This window comes from Gopherus flavomarginatus, chromosome 7 (assembly GCF_025201925.1).
Source record: "Gopherus flavomarginatus isolate rGopFla2 chromosome 7, rGopFla2.mat.asm, whole genome shotgun sequence".
NCBI lineage: Eukaryota > Metazoa > Chordata > Testudines > Testudinidae > Gopherus > Gopherus flavomarginatus.
Window position 1 is genome coordinate 112,451,865 of NC_066623.1, and position 23,360 is coordinate 112,475,224.

At 37.5% G+C, this 23,360-nt stretch overlaps 1 protein-coding gene across 2 annotated transcripts in view; it reads left to right on the forward strand.

Moving 5' to 3' along the window:
* Positions 1-18,133, forward strand: part of PIK3R3 (phosphoinositide-3-kinase regulatory subunit 3) — a 358,799-nt gene extending 340,666 nt beyond the window's left edge. For both annotated transcript variants that reach the window (XM_050961835.1, XM_050961836.1), the window contains 9 exons: positions 342-453; positions 2,672-2,770; positions 7,304-7,484; positions 8,459-8,584; positions 9,551-9,693; positions 13,445-13,621; positions 14,598-14,672; positions 15,045-15,215; positions 16,850-18,133. In XM_050961835.1, the coding sequence (XP_050817792.1) occupies positions 342-453; positions 2,672-2,770; positions 7,304-7,484; positions 8,459-8,584; positions 9,551-9,693; positions 13,445-13,621; positions 14,598-14,672; positions 15,045-15,215; positions 16,850-17,051 (1,286 nt within the window). In that variant the 3' untranslated portion in view covers positions 17,052-18,133. The remainder of the gene's footprint in view (positions 1-341; positions 454-2,671; positions 2,771-7,303; positions 7,485-8,458; positions 8,585-9,550; positions 9,694-13,444; positions 13,622-14,597; positions 14,673-15,044; positions 15,216-16,849) is intronic.
* The last annotated feature ends 5,227 nt before the right edge of the window (positions 18,134-23,360 follow it).

The following is a 23,360-nucleotide window of genomic DNA, read 5'->3' on the forward strand; positions in this document are numbered from 1 at the left end:
TGAATTTCCCACTTGTTCCATTTATAGACTGGATAATTATTTTGGAGCCCAGCTCACTTCTTTTTGGCATATGTTGAACTAGTATAATGGGCTTTAATAACTTACGAATTCCATACATTTTGGAGAAAAAACACATCCATACTCAAGCTGCCTGTTCTCTCCCATTAGCCATTGATAGGTTTCTATAACATATTTTCTTTGCCTTGCCTTATGTATGTTTCACTTCTGGCTTTTGTTAACTAAAATACCTTGACTGTTAACTTCTTGAATGTTTCGTGATATAAGCCAGAAAGCTAAATGGAAAAAAAATCTGTTGTGTTTTTTTTGTTGTTGTTTTTCAGCTCTTCCTCCAAAGCCCCCAAAACCGATGACTCCGGTCAACACAAATGGAATAAAAGACAATTCCAGTTTCTCCTTGCAGGATGCAGAGTGGTACTGGGGGGATATTTCAAGGTAAAGAATGTTTACTGCTGGACTAGAATGAGCCTATTTAAGTTGTGCTCCCTTTGAGCCTGTATATGCTCAGGAAACATTTCACTTCAGGAACTGCATTCAGGCCCAGATTTTGCAGAGCACTTGAAATATGTGTTAAGTATTATGCTAAATTGGGAACTGAGTGTGTTTAATGTGTTCTGCTATGGTTATTGTTCTACAACAGTAGTTCACAATCTTGTGGCCACAACTGTTTTCTTGAATTAATCATTCTTTCTACAAAATCTTAAGATTTAAGAAAAAAAACTTTCTGGCCTTTCTGGTTGTGAAACCAAGCTGTTCTGAATGTATTGTCTTCAGTCATTAGATGTATTAAACATAGCATTTGAGAATGAGCAATTCATGAAACTTTCAGTAAGTGTGAGTCTTTTATGTAAAGAATAAAACCAATAAATTAAATATGCTAGAGCTGAGAATAAAACAAGAATGAGATGCAGTTTTGGATTGCTGTTTGCTTCGTGGCTGAGATGTCTAGTAAAAGAGTCCATTAGCCCCACTCGCTTCTTAGAGCTTTAACAGAAGAAAAAAGATCCAGATTGTGCCACCCTTACGTTTTAGTACCTTACTCAAGTAACCCCATTTAGATCACTGTGAGGGGATAGCACAATTCAGGCCCTTAATAAAGAATGGCAAAACTTGATCACAAAACCCAGTGGGCTTGATTCTGTTATCTTAAATCACTTTTACAATAGTATTACTACAGTGACCTAATGGCATTGCTCCTGATTTACCAGAGTAAATGATTTCAGGATGAGACCTAGTCTGTACAGTTTTGCTGGAATAGCTTTATGTGTACTTTATCATTTCATTTCATTTTCTTGTACAAAATACAACCCACAAATATATTTCATCAGTTGTCAATCCAGCCACCTTGGGCAACAGATGGGCTTTTCACTGCGCCCTAAAAGCCACCAGACATTTACTCTATTGGACTGAGGACTGGAAAATAAGTTAGGGATCTTCCACAATAAACTCCATCTCCAACCCCCTGGGCATTACTAGAGAATGAAAGCTCAAGCATCCTAGCCATTCTCAACTGCTGGAGACATGGAGAGGCCATCTCAGATATGTAAGGCCCAAGCCATAAAGGGTTCTGTGGCAACAATTTCTCTTTCTCAGATACCATTCATATCTGTAATGGAAATTGTTCTTTTGAAAGAGATTCTCCATCCAGGATAGTTAAATGCCAACTAAGAACACTTATAAAGAATGAAAATAAGACCTTACAGCAGTATCTGAATTAAAACATCCATTATAATTCCTTTTAAAATGTAGGTATATTGCCTGCATCTCATGGGTGGTGGAGAGGGTACAGGAGAGAGGTGCTCTCAGTCAAATAGATTAAGTGTACATTTGTAACTTGCTTCTGAGATCCTTGTGTGAAAAGTGCTATAAAGGACAAGGTATTAGTTTTGTAAGTAAAGTATGGTATGTCATTTGGGTGGAATGAGTTTCCTGAAAGTTTAACTAACACTCTTAGTTCAAAATTTCCTTTGAAATGCTTATGGGTCCTACCCATTCCATAAAAGCCTCTTCCATTTAATTAAAAGAATAAACCCTAATTTCTTCTTTCCCAACAGTTGAAAATTAGGAGTAATTCCACTGGAATTAATGGTATTACAGTAGTTACAAAATTGCTGTAAAAGAAATATCTGAATCAAACTACTAATTGACCTTGAGTCTAGAACTGTGCTATAGTGTGGATACTTTTCTGACACAACTTCTGTGAATGACCATATTAGTGCCAGTTTCTTAAAGGGCCAGAAGTGCCTTCACAAAAGTCACCTGTTTCCAGTTTGGATTTAAATGTGAGCAGATCTTGGTGAAAGGTTTTGAACTTGATGATTTCTCTGAGACACAGCTGCTATTGTTATACATAACCTTCTTCCTAAACAGCAGTTAAGTGCAGCTGCTGGTTTTTGCTAAAAGTAAACAAGTTCAAACCTTAAAGGCTGAACAGAAATCTTATCCCTATGCATATCCTAAATCTGAAATAAGAGAATTTGAAAAGCAAACATTCAATCCTCAGATTGCAGTTGATTTTGAAGGGAAAACACAAAGGAAACCTAATTCTTTACGCACCCTTACACTGATGGCCTCTCTTTGAATGTGTCTATTTTAAAGCAAATCGACTACCTAACACTTCGTTTATCCTTCTTCCAATCTTTCATTCCTCCAGGGAGGAGGTAAATGACAAATTACGAGACATGCCAGATGGAACATTTCTGGTGCGCGATGCATCAACCAAGATGCAGGGAGACTACACTCTGACATTGCGGTAAATGTTGGGTATTTTCACTCTCTCGTCTTACCTTTCTTTTAGTAGTCTCACCAATGTCAGTAGATACCACATATTAGTATTTACATGAAATGTCCTCAGTTGTAGTCTTCATTGTCTTGGGAACATTTCTCCAGAGATTGCTGATGAAGAGTTTGGAATAAGGAAACAAATGACCAGCTCCTAGAAATTCCATCCCACTTCTTGTGCTGAGCCCAGTGCATACTGGGACAGTACTATTTGGATATCTCTGTGATGCAAACATAATCAGTAAAGGTCCTAGTTCTGTATCTCTCTGTGTCTCAGTACTTTGATTTAAGGAGGTTCCACTAAGCTGGGATACTGCATTTAATGACATTGATTCTGATTGCACAGCAGAGTGTAACTCAGTACAGAATCTGCTCTGGTATGTTCACAAAATAGTAGGATCAGCTTTCTTCTGAGTTGCCATGTGATAGATGGTTATGTTGTCTTGGAGTTCAAAATCTGCTTCCTTTTGTGAGTTTAAAAATGTACTCTTGTGGCCAAATTCTGCTCTGATTTGCACATTGCACAACCACACTGAAGTTACTGAGGATAATTTTTCTATCCAGTCAGGATTTTGCCTTAAAGTCTAATTAATGGTGGTCTGAATATTTAACCATATAGACATGTATCTGCAGGAGCCATAAATTAAGAAAGCAGATAAAAGACAGAGCACTGTTTAAATTTTTTGGTAGTAGGAGGGAAAATAAGCAAGCACTTCTATAAATTGCCAGCAAACACAAACCTGGATAATGTAAAGTCCTGGATTAATTACTCTGTTTTATAAATCCTTCCAAGGATTTATTTAAGTTTGAGTATCCAGTGTTAGCATCCAACACTTGAGATTGTTTGTTTGTTTGTTAGTTAGTTAGTTAGTTAGTTAGTTAGTTAGTTAGTTAGTTAGTTAGTTAGTTAGTTAGTTAGTTAGTTAGTTAGTTAGTTAGTTAGTTAGTTAGTTAGTTAGTTAGTTAGTTAGTTAGTTAGTTAGTTAGTTAGTTAGTTAGTTAGTTAGTTAGTTAGTTAGTTAGTTAGTTAGTTAGTTAGTTAGTTAGTTAGTTAGTTAGTTAGTTAGTTAGTTAGTTAGTTAGTTAGTTAGTTAGTTAGTTAGTTAGTTAGTTAGTTAGTTAGTTAGTTAGTTAGTTAGTTAGTTAGTTAGTTAGTTAGTTAGTTAGTTAGTTAGTTAGTTAGTTAGTTAGTTAGTTAGTTAGTTAGTTAGTTAGTTAGTTAGTTAGTTAGTTAGTTAGTTAGTTAGTTAGTTAGTTAGTTAGTTAGTTAGTTAGTTAGTTAGTTAGTTAGTTAGTTAGTTAGTTAGTTAGTTAGTTAGTTAGTTAGTTAGTTAGTTAGTTAGTTAGTTAGTTAGTTAGTTAGTTAGTTAGTTAGTTAGTTAGTTAGTTAGTTAGTTAGTTAGTTAGTTAGTTAGTTAGTTAGTTAGTTAGTTAGTTAGTTAGTTAGTTAGTTAGTTAGTTAGTTAGTTAGTTAGTTAGTTAGTTAGTTAGTTAGTTAGTTAGTTAGTTAGTTAGTTAGTTAGTTAGTTAGTTAGTTAGTTAGTTAGTTAGTTAGTTAGTTAGTTAGTTAGTTAGTTAGTTAGTTAGTTAGTTAGTTAGTTAGTTAGTTAGTTAGTTAGTTAGTTAGTTAGTTAGTTAGTTAGTTAGTTAGTTAGTTAGTTAGTTAGTTAGTTAGTTAGTTAGTTAGTTAGTTAGTTAGTTAGTTAGTTAGTTAGTTAGTTAGTTAGTTAGTTAGTTAGTTAGTTAGTTAGTTAGTTAGTTAGTTAGTTAGTTAGTTAGTTAGTTAGTTAGTTAGTTAGTTAGTTAGTTAGTTAGTTAGTTAGTTAGTTAGTTAGTTAGTTAGTTAGTTAGTTAGTTAGTTAGTTAGTTAGTTAGTTAGTTAGTTAGTTAGTTAGTTAGTTAGTTAGTTAGTTAGTTAGTTAGTTAGTTAGTTAGTTAGTTAGTTAGTTAGTTAGTTAGTTAGTTAGTTAGTTAGTTAGTTAGTTAGTTAGTTAGTTAGTTAGTTAGTTAGTTAGTTAGTTAGTTAGTTAGTTAGTTAGTTAGTTAGTTAGTTAGTTAGTTAGTTAGTTAGTTAGTTAGTTAGTTAGTTAGTTAGTTAGTTAGTTAGTTAGTTAGTTAGTTAGTTAGTTAGTTAGTTAGTTAGTTAGTTAGTTAGTTAGTTAGTTAGTTAGTTAGTTAGTTAGTTAGTTAGTTAGTTAGTTAGTTAGTTAGTTAGTTAGTTAGTTAGTTAGTTAGTTAGTTAGTTAGTTAGTTAGTTAGTTAGTTAGTTAGTTAGTTAGTTAGTTAGTTAGTTAGTTAGTTAGTTAGTTAGTTAGTTAGTTAGTTAGTTAGTTAGTTAGTTAGTTAGTTAGTTAGTTAGTTAGTTAGTTAGTTAGTTAGTTAGTTAGTTAGTTAGTTAGTTAGTTAGTTAGTTAGTTAGTTAGTTAGTTAGTTAGTTAGTTAGTTAGTTAGTTAGTTAGTTAGTTAGTTAGTTAGTTAGTTAGTTAGTTAGTTAGTTAGTTAGTTAGTTAGTTAGTTAGTTAGTTAGTTAGTTAGTTAGTTAGTTAGTTAGTTAGTTAGTTAGTTAGTTAGTTAGTTAGTTAGTTAGTTAGTTAGTTAGTTAGTTAGTTAGTTAGTTAGTTAGTTAGTTAGTTAGTTAGTTAGTTAGTTAGTTAGTTAGTTAGTTAGTTAGTTAGTTAGTTAGTTAGTTAGTTAGTTAGTTAGTTAGTTAGTTAGTTAGTTAGTTAGTTAGTTAGTTAGTTAGTTAGTTAGTTAGTTAGTTAGTTAGTTAGTTAGTTAGTTAGTTAGTTAGTTAGTTAGTTAGTTAGTTAGTTAGTTAGTTAGTTAGTTAGTTAGTTAGTTAGTTAGTTAGTTAGTTAGTTAGTTAGTTAGTTAGTTAGTTAGTTAGTTAGTTAGTTAGTTAGTTAGTTAGTTAGTTAGTTAGTTAGTTAGTTAGTTAGTTAGTTAGTTAGTTAGTTAGTTAGTTAGTTAGTTAGTTAGTTAGTTAGTTAGTTAGTTAGTTAGTTAGTTAGTTAGTTAGTTAGTTAGTTAGTTAGTTAGTTAGTTAGTTAGTTAGTTAGTTAGTTAGTTAGTTAGTTAGTTAGTTAGTTAGTTAGTTAGTTAGTTAGTTAGTTAGTTAGTTAGTTAGTTAGTTAGTTAGTTAGTTAGTTAGTTAGTTAGTTAGTTAGTTAGTTAGTTAGTTAGTTAGTTAGTTAGTTAGTTAGTTAGTTAGTTAGTTAGTTAGTTAGTTAGTTAGTTAGTTAGTTAGTTAGTTAGTTAGTTAGTTAGTTAGTTAGTTAGTTAGTTAGTTAGTTAGTTAGTTAGTTAGTTAGTTAGTTAGTTAGTTAGTTAGTTAGTTAGTTAGTTAGTTAGTTAGTTAGTTAGTTAGTTAGTTAGTTAGTTAGTTAGTTAGTTAGTTAGTTAGTTAGTTAGTTAGTTAGTTAGTTAGTTAGTTAGTTAGTTAGTTAGTTAGTTAGTTAGTTAGTTAGTTAGTTAGTTAGTTAGTTAGTTAGTTAGTTAGTTAGTTAGTTAGTTAGTTAGTTAGTTAGTTAGTTAGTTAGTTAGTTAGTTAGTTAGTTAGTTAGTTAGTTAGTTAGTTAGTTAGTTAGTTAGTTAGTTAGTTAGTTAGTTAGTTAGTTAGTTAGTTAGTTAGTTAGTTAGTTAGTTAGTTAGTTAGTTAGTTAGTTAGTTAGTTAGTTAGTTAGTTAGTTAGTTAGTTAGTTAGTTAGTTAGTTAGTTAGTTAGTTAGTTAGTTAGTTAGTTAGTTAGTTAGTTAGTTAGTTAGTTAGTTAGTTAGTTAGTTAGTTAGTTAGTTAGTTAGTTAGTTAGTTAGTTAGTTAGTTAGTTAGTTAGTTAGTTAGTTAGTTAGTTAGTTAGTTAGTTAGTTAGTTAGTTAGTTAGTTAGTTAGTTAGTTAGTTAGTTAGTTAGTTAGTTAGTTAGTTAGTTAGTTAGTCGGTTTGCAAGTACATTTTCATTTGTATAATACTTTGATCTTTCCTGTCTGTATGTCCCTCATTATTCCCTCTTTCTCTAAGAGGAATCTAAGCATCTCCTGACCTTATGTGTCTTTGAGTTTTTTTATTATTATAATTTTTTTGGTTTAGTACTGAGTTTCATATGCCTCGTTGCTCTTGGGTTTTTTGCGTGGCTGCCTTAAAGAATCCTGAGCATTCCCTTGGAGAATTTCTGGTTAAACTAGGTCTTAAATACAATAAACTAGTACCAGAGTGAACACAGGAAGAGATTTACTCTGGGTTTTTCTGCTGCTCAAATAAAACTTGAAGAGACCTTTTCTATTTATTTACTTTTTATCCTTTTACATATTAATATATATTAGATAATTTAGTTACAAAGATACATATTAGATTGTCTGTCTGATTAGCTACACTGATTCTTGTGTGTTGCCTTTATGAAAAACTTAGCATGACTACTCATACCATACATGTGGCGGCTTGTGTGTGTGTCTGCGCACGCGCGCTACCCATGCACACAACAAAACCTCTAAGCTAGTGTATTGCCTTACAGGAAGGGTGGCAACAACAAACTGATAAAGATTTATCATCGGGATGGAAAATATGGTTTTTCTGATCCATTGACATTTAACTCTGTTGTGGAGCTGATTAACCACTACCGCCATGAGTCTCTTGCCCAGTACAATCCTAAGCTTGACGTGAAGCTGATGTATCCAGTATCCAGGTATCAACAGGTGAGGTTTTCAGAGAGCCCAGTAACTGTTAGCAGATGTGTTTTGTAGTTTTTCCTTGTCATAAAACTTAGGCTCTTCTATCTAGAGCCTGAACTTTTCACATGAATCATGTGAAAACTCAGAGCTCTTCTGTGCTTGAAAATTCAACTTCACATTTTCAAGGACGAAGTAGTGGTTCCAAGAATTCATGTGGTCTAAAACAATAACCACAAAGTTGGGAGAAGGAGGTCCTAACCTCTACTTTGAGTACTCACACTGGCAGTCTTCATAATTCTCCAGCTACGTAAACGTTAAATTCTGCTTCACTGCATCCTTATGATGTAGGTAATTGTCATCTCCTGTATTTTACAAGTGGAGAAGCTGAGGCTGAGAGGTTTAGTGAATTACATGCAGGGCTCTGTGGTCTAGGATGCAAAGCAACTGGTTTATATACAAAATATGTTAAAATCAGTCACTGGCAGAAGTGAGAGTGGCACCTGACTCCTTGCCCTGGGCTTAATTTTCTAGATCCTGGGGTTTTAGGCTGATACCTACTCCTCCATGCTATGCAACAGTCTTTAACGCTGAGCACAATGTCTCTCAAGGTTGCTGCAGTTTTCCATAAGTTCTGTGAACTCTTGTTTTTAAAACAAACAAACAAAAAAATTGATCTTTCCTGCCTGCATTATTCCCTCTTTCTTTAAGGGGGGATCTAGGCATCTCTTGACCTTATGTTGCCTTTGTTGGGTTTTTTTTATTACAATTTTTGGTTTAGTTCTGAGTTCCATATTCCTAGTTGCTCACTTTATAGACTGTGAAACTTATTTTTTGCTTTGTCAGACTAGATCTCTCTTCTATACTTCTAGAAGCCTGATGTAAAAATAGCTGCATAATTGATCACAGAAATATGCACATTTACTAGGTTGACATGGAACAGTGCTTGGAGAAACTACTTTGCCTAAAGAATTACCTTCTTTCTTTCCTGATATACACAGGATCAGTTGGTGAAAGAAGATAACATAGATGCAGTAGGTAAAAAGCTTCAGGAATACCACTCTCAGTATCAGGACAAGAGTAAAGAGTATGACAGACTATATGAAGAATACACCAGAACATCACAGGTCAGTTTCAAAATAACCTTTTGTTGATCATTATAGCAGCTGAAAAGATGAACTTCTAGCCCTAGTAAGACTGTGAAACAAATAATTAATTAAAAAAAATTAACACAAGGAAAACAAAACGTAAGCAATAGGTAGCGTATTTGTCTTTTCCTTGATTTCAGTTTGAGGCTTTTTTTGGTTTGGGGATGACAATTACAAAATTAATAAATAAAGGAAATGTGATTGAATGTAGTTTTTCTGTATGAGATACAGCACTGCACTCCTGGAGGAACGGCACAGCCCAGATGAGGGTTTTAAGCTGTCACAGACACCATGGCAGCTCCCAGCATAAAGCAGAGCAGTCAGAACTGATGCTGTTGTATGCGGTGCCTGCACCAGGGATCTCTTCCCTCAGCTGGCTAAGAGAGATTTCCAGGAACTGCATGCCACTGTGTCATCATACAGGGGCCATAAAGTAGGATAGAATCCTAAAAGATCAGGTATCTGGAAGGGCACCATCCTGGTTCTGTAATGTTGTATGTTATATAATATCTCGATCAAAATTAGATCTTGTGCTTTACAGTATTTATACTGCATTGTTCGGGCTGGTTGCTGTAAAATAAAAGGTCTCATCATAACTTTAATATTAGTGCTTCTGGCAACAAACCACGAACAGCTAGAACCAAAATTTTTAGTTTAAAGATCTGTGATGGGATTCTCTTTCAAAGAAGCCTAATTACAAGTATTTTTTAACTTGGTAAACCTTGTAGTGAAAGAAATGGTCCGCTCTCTGAGACTTTGGCTAAAATGGGTTGTTTTTTTTCCTCTTCAGTAAAAATCACACTTTGCAACAATTTAAAAAAAAAAAAAAGTTGAAGGTTTCTTTCTGACAATCAATTTAGGAAGCATAACCGAGTCTTGCACTTGTAACTTATTTCAGGATGCAAATGACTAAGGATCCTTTTTGGTTTTGGCTTTTTTGTGTAGGAAATTCAGATGAAGAGAACTGCAATTGAAGCATTTAATGAAACCATTAAAATATTTGAGGAACAGTGCCACACGCAAGAGCGATACAGCAAAGAATACATTGAACGATTCCGCAGAGAGGGGAATGAGAAGGAAATCGAACGGTAGTATTTCAAACCGTACTTGTGTGTGAGCTCCTTACATAGACACACTAGTAAAGCTAACAGAAAATTCCGTTAAGCCTTCTTTTATATGATTGAAGAAGTTCAGTATGTTTACTAAAGATTCGTACAGTAACTCCTCACTTAACATTGTAGTTACGTTCCTGAAAAATGCAACTTTTAGTGAAACGATGTAAAGTGAATCCAATTTCCCCATAAGAATTAATGTAAATAGGGGGGTTAGGTTCCAGAGAATTTTTTTTTTTTTTTTTTTTTTTTTTTTTTTTTTTGCCAGACAAAAGGCATTATATACATTTTAAACAAGCAACTTAATACTATGCTGGGGAGGGAATAGTGTGTTTACAAACATACTGTACGTACAATACTATAGTTGGGAGGTGCCCCTGCCTTACCCCACACAGGCACAGCCCACTGGCACTGGAGATGAGGCAGGCAAGGAGGCTGAAGGTGCTATAGGCTAGGAGAAGCATATTGCGCAGCGGTAGCTTCCCCTCCTCTGCAAGCACCAGGGGTAGGGGGAGCTCAACTCTCAGCTCACTCATTCCCCCCCTTCTCCCAAGCCCCTATCCTTGACCTGCCTCTTCTTCCCCCCCATCTCCTCCCCCTTTACTTCCAACACTGTGTCCTTGCTTCTCCCCCCTCCCACCCCTCCCTTCCAAACGCCACAAGCCAGCTGATTGCCGTGTGCAGGAGGCTGGGGGAGGAGCGGGAAGGCGCTGATCTGTGAGGTCTGCTGGTGGGCGGGAGGCGCTGTGGGGAGGAGGGGGCATAGGGAGGCTGCCAGCTGTGGAGATAGCAGGTAGCCAAACAACGTACAAGTGGAGCATCGCACAACTTTAAGTGAGTTGTTCCCTAATTGATCAGCAATGTAACAACGTTAACCGGAATGACTTAAAGTGAGGAGCTACTGTATTCCTTTGTTCAAATGTCCCAAACAGTTGTGCACTGTAGAGGATAATCCTGCATTTGTTGGGTGGCGGACTGAATGATCTCTGGTCTCTAACTTCTGTGAATCTAGATTTTATAGTGAAGAGCTCTCTTCAGGAAAATGTGCGGTTTAGATGTATATATTCTTATTGCTCAAGCAATACTGTCTGGAGAGGGGGAGAAATTAATTTACAGCTAAAACATGAGCTAAAAAAAGTTAGGTGATTTCTAACACCCACGTGTAGAGTGAATCTCAGAAATGAGTAGCTTGAAAGCACTTGTCACATAATGTGCACTTGGATGCCCATTTAGAAACTCCCATTGACATTGCTAAGAGTTGCCTGTGCATTGGAGATCAAGATTTGGCCCCAATCCAGTGCCTACAAAGGGTTTTTTTTTAATATTTTGAAATTAAGAAAAAACTAATATTTGTAAAGCTGAAAAATTCCATAATTTTTTACTACCTCTTTGTTAGACAACACTAGTAATCAAAGTCAAGGAGGGTTTTTTGAGTAGCGGAGACCTGTAGGGAAGGTGGTAGGCACTTTCCAGAGAGTGATTTCTGCCCTGAAAAATGGCCACTTCTGACTCAGCAGACCTTTTCCTTGTATGTTTTCATAGTCTTATCTACTGAATCCGACAAAAGCAAATGTTTTGTTTTAAATCATAGTAATGTGCAAGAGAGCTGAATTCTGTTTCTCCACAAGCATTAACAAAATTATTAAAGTTTCGATACATGGATTAATCAGTTTTTGTTAGAACGTGTCACATAGGACTTAATTGGGTTGCACAAATGAGGGCATGATTTGTGCTGCAGAATCTCTAACACTGATGTGTGAGAAGGACTGTCAGACTGTCAGATCCCCAGCTGAATTTGCATGGGATGCAGTTGAGAGAGAGAGAGAGAGAGAGAGAAAAAAAACATCTCTTCACTTGTAAACTGAGCATATTTGAAATGGAGACTTGGTAAATCTGGAACCCCACCATCCCAGTATTAGTGTCACTTTTCAGTGAAGGACCACACTGATTCCCCCCATCTATCAGTGGCTATTAGTCTCCTAATGCAGTTTGAATGAGGAGCTGGATGTGATCATAATGTAAGTCAATGTGAACTGCATCAAAATTCTCTTCTGTTAGAGTCTGATCTTAATGTATGTTAAACCCCATTGTTAGCCATATTTTTGTAATGTAGATTGAATTTCAATCTGGCCAAAGTCCACACAAAAGTCAATGGTTGAGACTCAAACCTTTATTGCCTGCTAATAGCAAGGTGCAGTTCTTATTGTCAAGCTTTGCCAATACCTAAGCACAACAAGTAATGTGATCCTTTCTTCCAACTCTTGATACTTATATCAGTTCTTACATAAAAAACGATCATAGTTTTAATTGCCTAAAGTTACTGTGATTTGAGCAACTATAAACCAAAAACTCCCCTACTCTGCATTAAGAGTGTTTATAGTGTGCTGTAAATGTATGCTGTGCTTAACAAATCACAAAGTAAGGGCTGGTCTACACTAGGGGAAGGGATCGATCTAAGATACGCAGCTTCAGCTACGTGAATAACATAGCTGAAGTCGAAGTATTTTAGATCGATTTACCTACCGTCCTCAGGGTGCGGGATCGATGTTCGCGGCTCTCCCTGTCGACTCCGCTACCACAGTTCGCATTGGTGGAGTTCCGGAGTTGACAGGAGCATGTTCGGGGATCAATATATTGTGTCTAGATGAGACGCGATATATCGATCCCCGAGAAATTGATTGCTACCCGCCAATACAGCGGGTAGTGAAGACGTAGCCTGAGATGCTATCCCTTTACTAAATAGTCCAGATCTAGGAAGCTTAACAGCAGAGCAGCTTTGCCTGTTTTATAGCGTTACGCAGTAATAAAATCTCTGCACAAATGTTTGGCAACTAGATATTAAACTTACTCTTTTTAGTATAAGCTGTTGCATTTATGTACAAGGAATACAGTCTCATTCCAATGTTCTAAATGTTCTTAAGATTTTTGCAAATAAACACAGCTGTAGGTTGCCCTATGGTAAAAGGGCAAGTATGATGGCTAACCTGACCCTGATATGGCATCGTCTGAATTGCAATAATATCCTTAGTGTGATTCTACTCTGAAAAGGGACTTCGTAAAAGTGACATTGTGGGACACGCATGCTTCACCTTGACACCAGAACAATTGTGTCAAAATGTTTATAAGTAAAGTAAATGAATGTGGGGAAGAAGGGGAGGCTGTTCTTAACTGCCAGGTCTGCAAACCAATTTGAGATCTGAAATTGAGTCAAGCGGGGTTCTTTCCAACTTGCTCATCATTGCCAGTAATAAGTGTCTGCTGCAGGCCAAATCCTGTTGACAGTGACACCTGTGCTAGGGTTGTATTGCAGGTTAGAACTTGAGTAAGTAAATCTGAGCTTGGAGAAAGAATCAGAACTAGCTCACTCCCAGAGCTATGTTGGCTTTGTCAAGAGTAAAAAAAAATTGTCTTACATTTAGAAACAGATCTTAAAATTTATGATAGGAGCAGATCCAAGGAGTAAGTAGGAAGCATTCTTTTAGTCACTTTTCAGGGTAAAACTGCACTCCGAACAAAATGAAAGCACTTTACAATAGTAGTCACTACTAAACTGATGGTTACATGAGAGGAATGTGGTATAAAGAAATATGGCTTTGTCTTCCAGTACTGTGTATTAGAGGTAAGCCAGTCAATAATAACATTCTTAAGGCTAGAGCAGTCTGGACTGTTTTTTTTTTTCTTTTTTGTAATTTTCTCTCCTGCTTAAACATTACAAATTTATTTACAGAATTATGATGAATTACGAGAAACTAAAATCACGCCTGGGAGAGATCCATGATAGTAAAATGCGTCTGGAGCAAGATTTGAAGAAACAAGCTCTGGACAATAGGGAAATTGATAAGAAAATGAATAGCATCAAACCTGATCTTATCCAGCTACGCAAGATCAGAGATCAGTATCTTGTGTAAGTAGGCAAGGCCTGTACACCTCAAAACAATATCTGTGATTAACTTGGTAAAGATAGTTACTATCATTCTGTATGTTCATTATACTAATGGGAGTCTGGTCTCCTCTTTATAATCACAGTTGTGTGTACACTAACAGGAGACTAGACCCGTGGTATGAAATGATTGAGTAGCTGGTTAGCCTTCCACTGCTTCTGTAATAATAACTTCATGGCCTATTACTGTAACTGTCAGACTTCAAAGCATGTCTGGTACACCAGTACATCACCAGTACACATTCTACAATATAAGTAGCTTTCATGTGAATTAGAACATCATGGATGATACCCTCTGACTGACCAAGTGTCTTCCTCCATTTATGTTAGCAGAAGATGCAGAGCTGGGGTGAAAAGAGCAGAGGGCAAAGTGGTGGCTCCTTAGAATGGCGTACTCCCTCTTACTGACCCAAATCCCTCAGAAGCTTTTATTACCCAAATCTGTAGGATTGGAACTTCACAGGTTGGGAGGGCCATAGCACTCCAAAGCACACTTTCCTCTGAGTCTTGCTGGTATCAGAGAGTTAACACCTGCTCTGTGTGCACACCCCTTCAGAGAGAAGGTGAGAATGTTACATGGACAGAGGCACCAGTGACAATGCATGCTGTTCTGGGAGAGGGAGGCAGCCGCAGCCATCATCAGAAGACCCAGCATAGCCTGCAATAGTACATTCCTTTCCCCATTGACCTGCAGGGTCTAGAGGTCATGCCTCTTCTGCTGCTCCCTCCCCAGTGAAGAGATCATTCTAAGGAGACTGTATAAGGGTGTACTGTGTAATGTTGCCTGAGGTCTGTCTTTCACATGGGCTTTAGTGCACCGGGGGGTAAGCTCAGACTCTAGATTCTCTCTATGGAATCTATGTCTAAGCTTCTCTTCTGTTTGGTCAGCAGCAAACAACTAGGGAACATACTAATGCTCTCTATTTTCTCATCCCGACAGATGGCTCAATCACAAAGGAGTGAGGCAGAAGCGAATAAATGACTGGCTGGGAATCAAAAATGAAAATATTGATGAGTAAGTGCCCTTGTACATTTAATCTCACTGATAAGTGGCAGAGCTCTGGGCTTCCCACTGAGGATCTCAATAATATGAAATGCCAGTTTCTGTGTAAAGAATTGGAATTTTTTCCTAAGGGAAAGTTTTGTGTCCTGTGAGCTAGCATCTGTTTTCAGCTAATATGCATGTGGCTACCTTTTTGAATACGGATTCTTGGTTGACATTGAGTGAATATTAGCAGGCTGGTCTTCAAGCTTGAAGTGCCTCTTCCCAGATGTATTTTTTTTTATTTTCATTTTATTTACCTTTAGAATAAATCCTCCTCTTTGTAACTGATGCCTTCTGTGACTGGGTTATTGAGCTAACGAGTTCCATCTCCTCTTTCTCTAGTACTTACTTTGTGAATGAAGAAGATGAAAACTTGCCACATTATGATGAGAAAACTTGGTTTGTTGGGGATCTCAACCGTATCCAAGCAGAAGATTTGCTCCGTGGGAAACCTGATGGAGCGTTTTTAATTCGAGAGAGTAGCAAGAAAGGATGTTACGCTTGTTCTGTGGTGTAAGTCTGTTCTATTTATGGTTTAACTTACTAAGAAACCTCCAGATTGTCAATCTCAAGTATCTTTGCCATTTTAATTATTTTAGAGAATTCAAGTCACCTTAATATTCACACATTCAAATGAGCACAATGTGCAGCAGATGCATCTAGGTTACAATAGTACAACTTTGTTGCAGAAAGCTGTTGGTTTGGAGGTACATGTCTTGTGGTCCTTATGATCTTCAGTCATGTAATCACTAGGCTATAGTTCTACAGCATTCCAGTAAGAAACGCCATAATAATCTATGGCGAGATATTCACATCACTCTCTGATGAGGAACATTAGCGAAGTTTGGATTCGGAAATGTTCCACATGACACATGTTTAGATTTGTTCTGATTTGCAGACATGCAACTCCAGATCCTCATGGCTGTTCTGTTTAAGCTAATGATAGTACTTCAGAAAGGGCATATTCTGTCTGTTGATCAGTATTGTGCCACAAGATAGCACTGAAATGGCATAATGTAACCTGCTTTTACTTGTGATTTGGATTATGAAAGTTCCAGCGTGGAGATTATCTAATATCTGATCTTTATGGCAAGTAGTTCCCAGGCTTGTGGAATAATTGTGGTGCTTCAGTAAATGCCAAGTTAGGAACTTGATTACTATAACTTCAGATAACGAACTGACTTGGGGGGAACCCATGCTGTGTTTGCTGACTACAAACGTAGCCCAGCATTCTGAGCAGCTACAAGGTACTGGCGAAATGCCATTTGGAGAATCAGTCTGCTTATCTCTGCCAAAAATCTAAGTCTGGTCAGTCCTCAGAATGAAAGTTTGAGAAGTAAGCAGTAGGGGTTGGAGTACTGAGATAAGAGCTGCCCCATGTGAAAGCCTCTTTTTTTTATGTTTCAGAGTAGCAGCACTGTTAGTCTGTATCCGCAAAAAGAACAGGAGTATTTGTGGCACCTTAGAGACTAACCAGTTTATTTGACCATAAGCTTTTGCAGGCTACAGCCCACTTGATCACAAAACAACTTCAAAAACAGACTCCTAGAGACTGCTGAATTGGAATTAATTTGCAAAATGGATACCATTAAATTAGGCTTGAATAAAGACTGGGAGTGAATGGGTCATTACACAAAGTAAAACTATTTCCCCATATTTATTCTCTCCCCCCCCACCTTTCCTCACACCTTCTTGTCAACTGCTGCAAATGGACAATTTTGATTACCACTACAAAAAGTTTTTTTTTCTCTCCTGCTGATAATAGCTCACCTTAACTGATCACTCTCGTTAGAGTATGTATGGTAACACACATTGTTTCGTGTGTGTGTGTGTATCTCCCTACTGTATTTTCCACTGCATGCATCCAATGAAGTGGGCTGTAGTCCACAAAAGCTTATGCTCAAATAAATTTTTTAGTCTCTAAGGTGCCACAAGTACTCCTCTTTGTTATGTAGATCACTTTATAAGAATGTGTAACCATTCTTCCTAGATGCATATATTCTGCCCGGAATCTCTATTATAACATCCCCTTCGTCTTCTCTCTAGAGTTTTGTCATTATTTTATTGATGCAAAATCAGCCTTGCTATATAGTTGCCTGTTGACATTTAGACTGTCATGTTAAACTGTCCTGTTTCTTTCCTTGCAGAGCTGATGGCGAAGTTAAACACTGTGTGATCTACAGCACTCCAAGGGGTTATGGGTTTGCAGAACCATATAACCTGTACAGCACACTTAAGGAATTAGTCCTTCATTACCAGCAAACATCCCTCATTCAACACAATGATTCCCTAAATGTCAGGCTCGCCTATCCTGTCTACGCACAGATGCCCTCCTCCCTTTGCAGATAAATTCTAGGGAGGGGGAAAGTGTTGGCTATCTTGGATTCTTTTCTACAGTTTTTATTAGAACTCTGAGGGCATTCTTTCTCCTTAGACTGCTTGTTTTGCACAAGAAGTGAGTCTGTGAATGTGAATCAAAGAGGCCTAGCAGCAACAAGACGACAACTTGGGTGTAGGTGTCCTGGTGCTACCTAAAGCTCAGCTTTGCTTTTACACTGATACTTTTTTGTTTCCCTCCTGGGGGAATAAACTCAACGTAAACACATCCAAAAAACTGGAAGCAAAACATTTTATGGAGATAATTTTTTGCCAGGCACCTTCAGCAGAACTTTTAATTGGGATTTTTTTTTCTTGTTCTTGTGGAGACAATTTTGAAGCCTCTATTGAGGCATCAGTAACATCTTTCAGTCTTAAACTCCAAGAAACTAGGGGAGGAAACTCTACACAGCAATGCTCTCCGTTAATTTTAGCAGCTTCACTGCAATTCAGCCGAACTTCCAAATGAGGGCTTATCTTGAGGAGGCATGGAATTTGGTGAGAGAAGACCAAAGGAATTACGGGAAAGCTTCAGGTTATTTAAAAGGAAAAAAATCCTTATAAAGAAAAGTTGCTTTATTTTTTACCAACAGTAGCAAAGTTTTTTGGTTTCAACGGCACTACAGGTCTTCGCTTAAAGGAAATGTTTATAACCAAATTGAACCCACCAAAACTTTGTTTGTTGCTGGATTGAGCACTTATGGGGGAAGGTTGCATTAGCATCCGCATATACTTTCTACACCAAAACTTGAAACAAATAAAAGGAAAAGCTAAAACTTCTTGTGTGGTTTTGGAAACTCTAATCTGTCTGATTTGATGTAATTGCTCCTCCTTCCTCTCCCCTCTTCTGTGTTTTTTTTTTCTTGGTTTTGTTTTTTGTTTGTTGTTATTTTGGGACACTTCTTTCCAAATCTTTAGATACTATGCTTTGGAATGTAAACCAGAATGAAGCTGGCCACTCATGTTTTGTGAGTTTTGTTGCTGAATGATGAACTATTCTTTTGAAACCCTTGTAACTGTTTTGTAATGTAAGTATAAAGAAAAGGTGCAATGCAGTGCTTCTGGATGGCTTCTTATACCAAATAATTACATGAAGACCGGTCCTCAGATTTTTTTCTATTATAAATAGTGTGCTCAATCATACAAATATCCTTTGACTTGTTCACCCATGACCAGATTCTGATTTCCGTTACTTCACTGAAGTCAGGTACTCAAAATTTTATGCTAGCAGAATCTAGTTTCACTATGTATAGCCATGTTTACTGTTGGGCAATAATAAAAAATTAACCTGCATTATTTGTAAACACAGCAGCCAGATAAGTAGTAGCCAAAGGAGGAAGTGGATCTTCTGCTATGAGACAGGCATAGACTATTCTAAAAACTACAGGTTCTCTTGTGCATCTGCTGAAGCATCTGATACTGTCTGACGATGGGTAGGCAGACCCTGGGTGTGACTTGGTGCAGCAATCCTGTGTTCCTAAAATGCTTAAGCCAAGGAATAATTGCACTTGAAGAGAGATGTAGGTTGTCCCCATGATATGCGTGACTGAGTATTTTGATTTGCTCCTCTTGAGTCTCTACAGTAGAAAACTAAATTAGGTAAGAGTAGCTTTGTTTGGCAACAAAGCACAAATGGCAAAGTAATTATTCCATCTGTGGCCTTAGAATTAAATTTTTGCTATTTTTAGTGTTAGCATTTTGTTTCATACCCACTGTATGTAAATTGCACAGGCCAGGAACCAGTCTAGTGTTAAGACACAAGTCTGCATGTCAAGAGCCCTTGGGTCTGTTCCTGACCCTGCCACTGGCTTCTTGTTTGAACTTGAATCACCTGTAATCCCTGCGGAATAATGGCAAGGCTGTTGAGGCTTAATTAATGTTTACACTGAGAAATCAAACACAGGCACTATAAAATACTGTTCAGCAGAGCATTATTTATTCATGAGTAGGGCTGTGACAGATCTTGAACACTGATAAATAATAGTGGAAAGGGCAATTTAGATTGCTTGGCATGTCCAAGCAACACTTTATTTTGCACTAATGTGCCGCTGGTTAAACCCATCTGCTGGTTAACCAGCTAGAATGCGATCTTCAAATGAATAAGTGTCAAGGCTTGAAAAGCCCCACAAATTGAAGCTGGTAGATGTCTCATGTGAGAGGAGAATAAGACTAACACAAGGCCCGATGCCCTGGTTGGCTACTACGTTGCTGATAAAATGTCTGTCCTATTCAGTAAAAATCTACATTTGCCGCTCCAGCTGTAGGTCAGAAATGGACTTCTTTTTTTTTTTTGTAAAAGCAACTTGCCACATCTCTAAGTTACGGGTAATCCAGTGACGGCAAAGCATCATTCTCATGCTTTATCTCTTGCCCCTCCAGCATTCTCCCTGCCACTGGTTTCAATCTAGACTACACATAGACTGGGTAGATTTTTCAAAGGTACAGATAGCAGTTAACTACTCTCTGGGCCTTTGAAAATCTATTGCATTACATCATGAATCTTCTCTTTCTTCCACTGGAAACTCTAGTGGAGTCAATGGAGTTATTCCTCATTCTCTACTCACGCTGGTGAGAATCTGCAAACTGTGAAGTGTCTTGCAATCTGAACTGTGACATAGGTTTTCATATTAACCAGCAGCGGTCAATTATTAGACTAAATCCTGGCTCAGTTTCTCAGCACCACTGGCAGTGGTGCAGGAAGGAGAACTACTTCTGAAGGTTTCTTGTAGTTGAAGATCACTGAGCTTGTGATGTGTTAGGCCACATTCCACTTTTGGTTATGCCTGTATAAATTCAGAGTAATTCCATTGGCTTCTGTGAAGTGACTTTGGCTTTACAGTGGGGTGTGAATGAGCTCAGAATCTGCCCTCCCCCCCATTTCATATTTCTTCACCCTTCACAGGTGCTGCATTGTTATGAGCAATACATCCATCCAGAAAGCTAAAAGCCATCTAGAAGCATTTTAATTCTTTTTCCCCCTACATTTCAGATTAGGACTGTGTTCAAATTAAAACTTAAAAGTTCCTCACTTTCTCCATCCCTATCTCCCTGATGACTCCTGATTTGTCCATGTGCCTTTTTGCACTTGATTTTGGCACACGAGTTACAGCTTGCTAGTGTTTTACCCATTTTATGGTCACACATGCCACTGCACACCTCCTTTTGCGTCAGTTTTTGCACTCATGTGGCAAGTGAAAAATGGGTATAAAACCAAGTGAAATACATAGCAGGTATAATCCATACATAGCAGGTATAATCCACTAGGGGGCCTGCTCCTGCTCCCAGTCACTCCAGTTGGCCTCATCCTGCTCGCTCACTAGTATAAAACCAATGTAACCCTGTTACTCTGCACATGACTGAAAGAGAAATTGGAATTAGGCTCAATAGGTGCAGGATTGGGCCCTAGTATGAGCTGTTAACAAGCTTAAATGCATACAAGAGAACATAAGGGCAAAGAAAGGGAATAAAATATAAAAAATTTTTAAAAACCCCAGAAGACAGTATGCTCGTGTGTGAATAGAGTGCAGAAAAGTTCAAGGGTCAAAAGATGGGGAATTTATGTTCAGTGTATTGGAGCAGCCATTTCCTACTTGACTGCAGCTAGAGTAGTACTGATCTCACTGACCCATGTTGTATTAAGTATATATAGAGATTTAAATAAAACTTTTTTTTGCACAGTATTAAATGGGGGAAATGATATTGAGACCTTCTAATATGCACAGTTTCTTCTATCTGTTTGAAGTATATTTGCAGGGAACAGGGGTGATACAGTATTTTGCTTTTTCACAAATGGGGAAACCAGTTCTACTTCCACAGTTGCCATTGTGCCCTTTGTACACACACAGCAGCCAAGAACATCATGTTGCTGAAGTTCCTAAACTTCCAACTCTCCTCCCATTAGTTCCTTTACCAGTCGCACGTCTTACTGCGAACAAGTGGGGAGTGGGGGTGTTGAGATGAGTTGTTAAGTTGCAGTTTGAGGCTGCTGCAAAGTTTTCCCAAAGAGCACAGGTGCAGTCTAAAAACAAGGGTGTCTCACTGAGTATTTGAACCACCGTGTAATACATGAACATATATGGTGGCGCATTTTCCAGTTAAAGGGGGAGAGAAGTTGTCTAAACTGTTTCTGGAAGTGATGGCGCAATGCCTGCCATGTACCACATGTCCCCTAGGTCTGTACTGGGTTCTGAGGCAGTAAAACTCTCTTCTCTCTGCACCAAGATCAAACATGGTTTCTCCATGTGCATGCACACTTCCAAAGGTGACAGAGGTAGAAAAGAAATCCTCAATCAAATTAATGAGCCTATTCTTTTCTCACAGTTGAAGAAAAGCTGTGTATGTGAAAGGAGAATCGAGCCCATTTACTTTACATAATACCCAAATTTCAGGCTGCACTCATGTCACAGAAGGACAGAAATCAGAACAAATCTTTGCCTCTTTAAAGCCAAGCAGCATAATGGAGACTGTGGAAATGAATGTTGACACTTTCAGTGCAGTTGAAAGGACTGGGCGAATCTTCGTTGCCCTAACATTGCTGTGTGTGCAACTTGGATGGCAACGTGTCCGGCAACTCAATCCTATGGCTGTTTTAAAACAGCAGAATTACTAAAGGTGTGTCACAATTCTAAAGTTTGGAAAAGCCCCTTATATTTGGTACTTGAACAATCTCTTTTCTGTTTGAATGTTTGTTTGTTTGTTTTCTTTACACTAACAGAATGAAAATCTGAACTGTTAGTGAGTCTTGTAAGTGTGTTGCATTTTGCAGACATAAAACAGGTACTTTTTGGTGGGTGGGGGGAAGGGTAAGAGACAGGTTCAAAATGCAGTTTTAACAGCACTATGGTGAAGTGGGGTTTTGTTTTCAGCCATATTCTAGAATCCTACATTCTTTTGTTTTTCTTCCTACCTTAATGTCAGCTTTTGTTTACAGCAGAGTCAAAATATATTCCTGAAAGAACAAAGACTCATGCCAATTTTTGCTTCGAATGGCAAATTTAAGTCAGATGCACAGAGGCTTTAGTAAGTGAGAGAATGGGTTGAAAATCCGGGCTCAGCTTCTTGAAGAACTTCTGATTGTAGTTTGAGCAAGGAACAGACAATGCACTTGAACAGGACTCCTGTCTATTCACAAAAGATTAAATGTCAAAATGATTCTAGTCTCAACTTTTGCATAGAAAGCCTTGGAATAATTGGTTATACGTTTTAAAAAGTGTGTGCGTGTGTGTTTTTAAAAAGCAGTTGGGATAGTGATGAAAGTCTTAAAGGACTTACTCAACTATTTTTACAAAGATCTCCTGTTTGTATTTGAAGGAACCTTGCATTGCTGTCCCACTAGTTTCCTTTTGGCACAATCTGTGCAGGCAAGAGGAGAGAACAAGCCACACCCGTGCCCCAAATAATAGCAGGACATGTTGGTAAAGCAAAATAGGTAATTATTCTGTATGGCAGGAGTATGTTTTGACAGTGCTATAGAAAAGTTTGTCCAAACTTTTGCAAAGCTTACATTCTGTGGCCAGAAATATTTTCTGCGGGAGGGGAGGGAAGAATTTTGAAAGCCCTTTAGAGGCCTTACCATTTGTTCCACAGGACTGAGATTGAGGATTATCAGTGTGTTTTGTGAGCTGTTCTAGAAGATGATGGTGCTTAAAACACTGGTCTTTGGGGCTGGCTCCACATGTTTAATGCAGCTCTCCTATTCTTTTCTTTTGGCAGTAGACCCACTCCCATTCTGTGGCTAATGCAAACGTAGCATTGGTTTAGAATTTGACTTAAAATACTTGGCATGCAGGCTTCTGCAGCAAATGAAGTACATGCATCTGTTCTGTTTGGTCAACAGAAATAACAGCTCTCTCTGATCAATCACTGAGATGATGTTTTCAATTAGGCTTTGATTTTAAATTTCCTCTGATTTTAACATTTGATGTTGCTTTTGGAATAGTGGCTTTAACAAATGAGAGTGTATATTTTTTCTGTAAATTCACCACCACTCCATTAAATGTGCTTGCTGGGTGGTGGTATGGTCACAGAATGGGCTTAACTTCATTTGGAAAAACAATTGTGTTTAAAAATGACATAGCAATGGCCAGGAACCAAATTAACCCCCTGGTATAAATGTATTAACCTCAGTAGGGTTACCACCCCATTTATGCCAGCAGTGAAATTAGCCCTGAGGATCGTCATTGAAGTATAAAGTGTGTAGATTGTTTTGTTGGGTGGGTTTTTTTTGTTGTTTTTTGTTTTTGTGAGTGACTTATACATCATATAAGAATACAGTTGACTAAA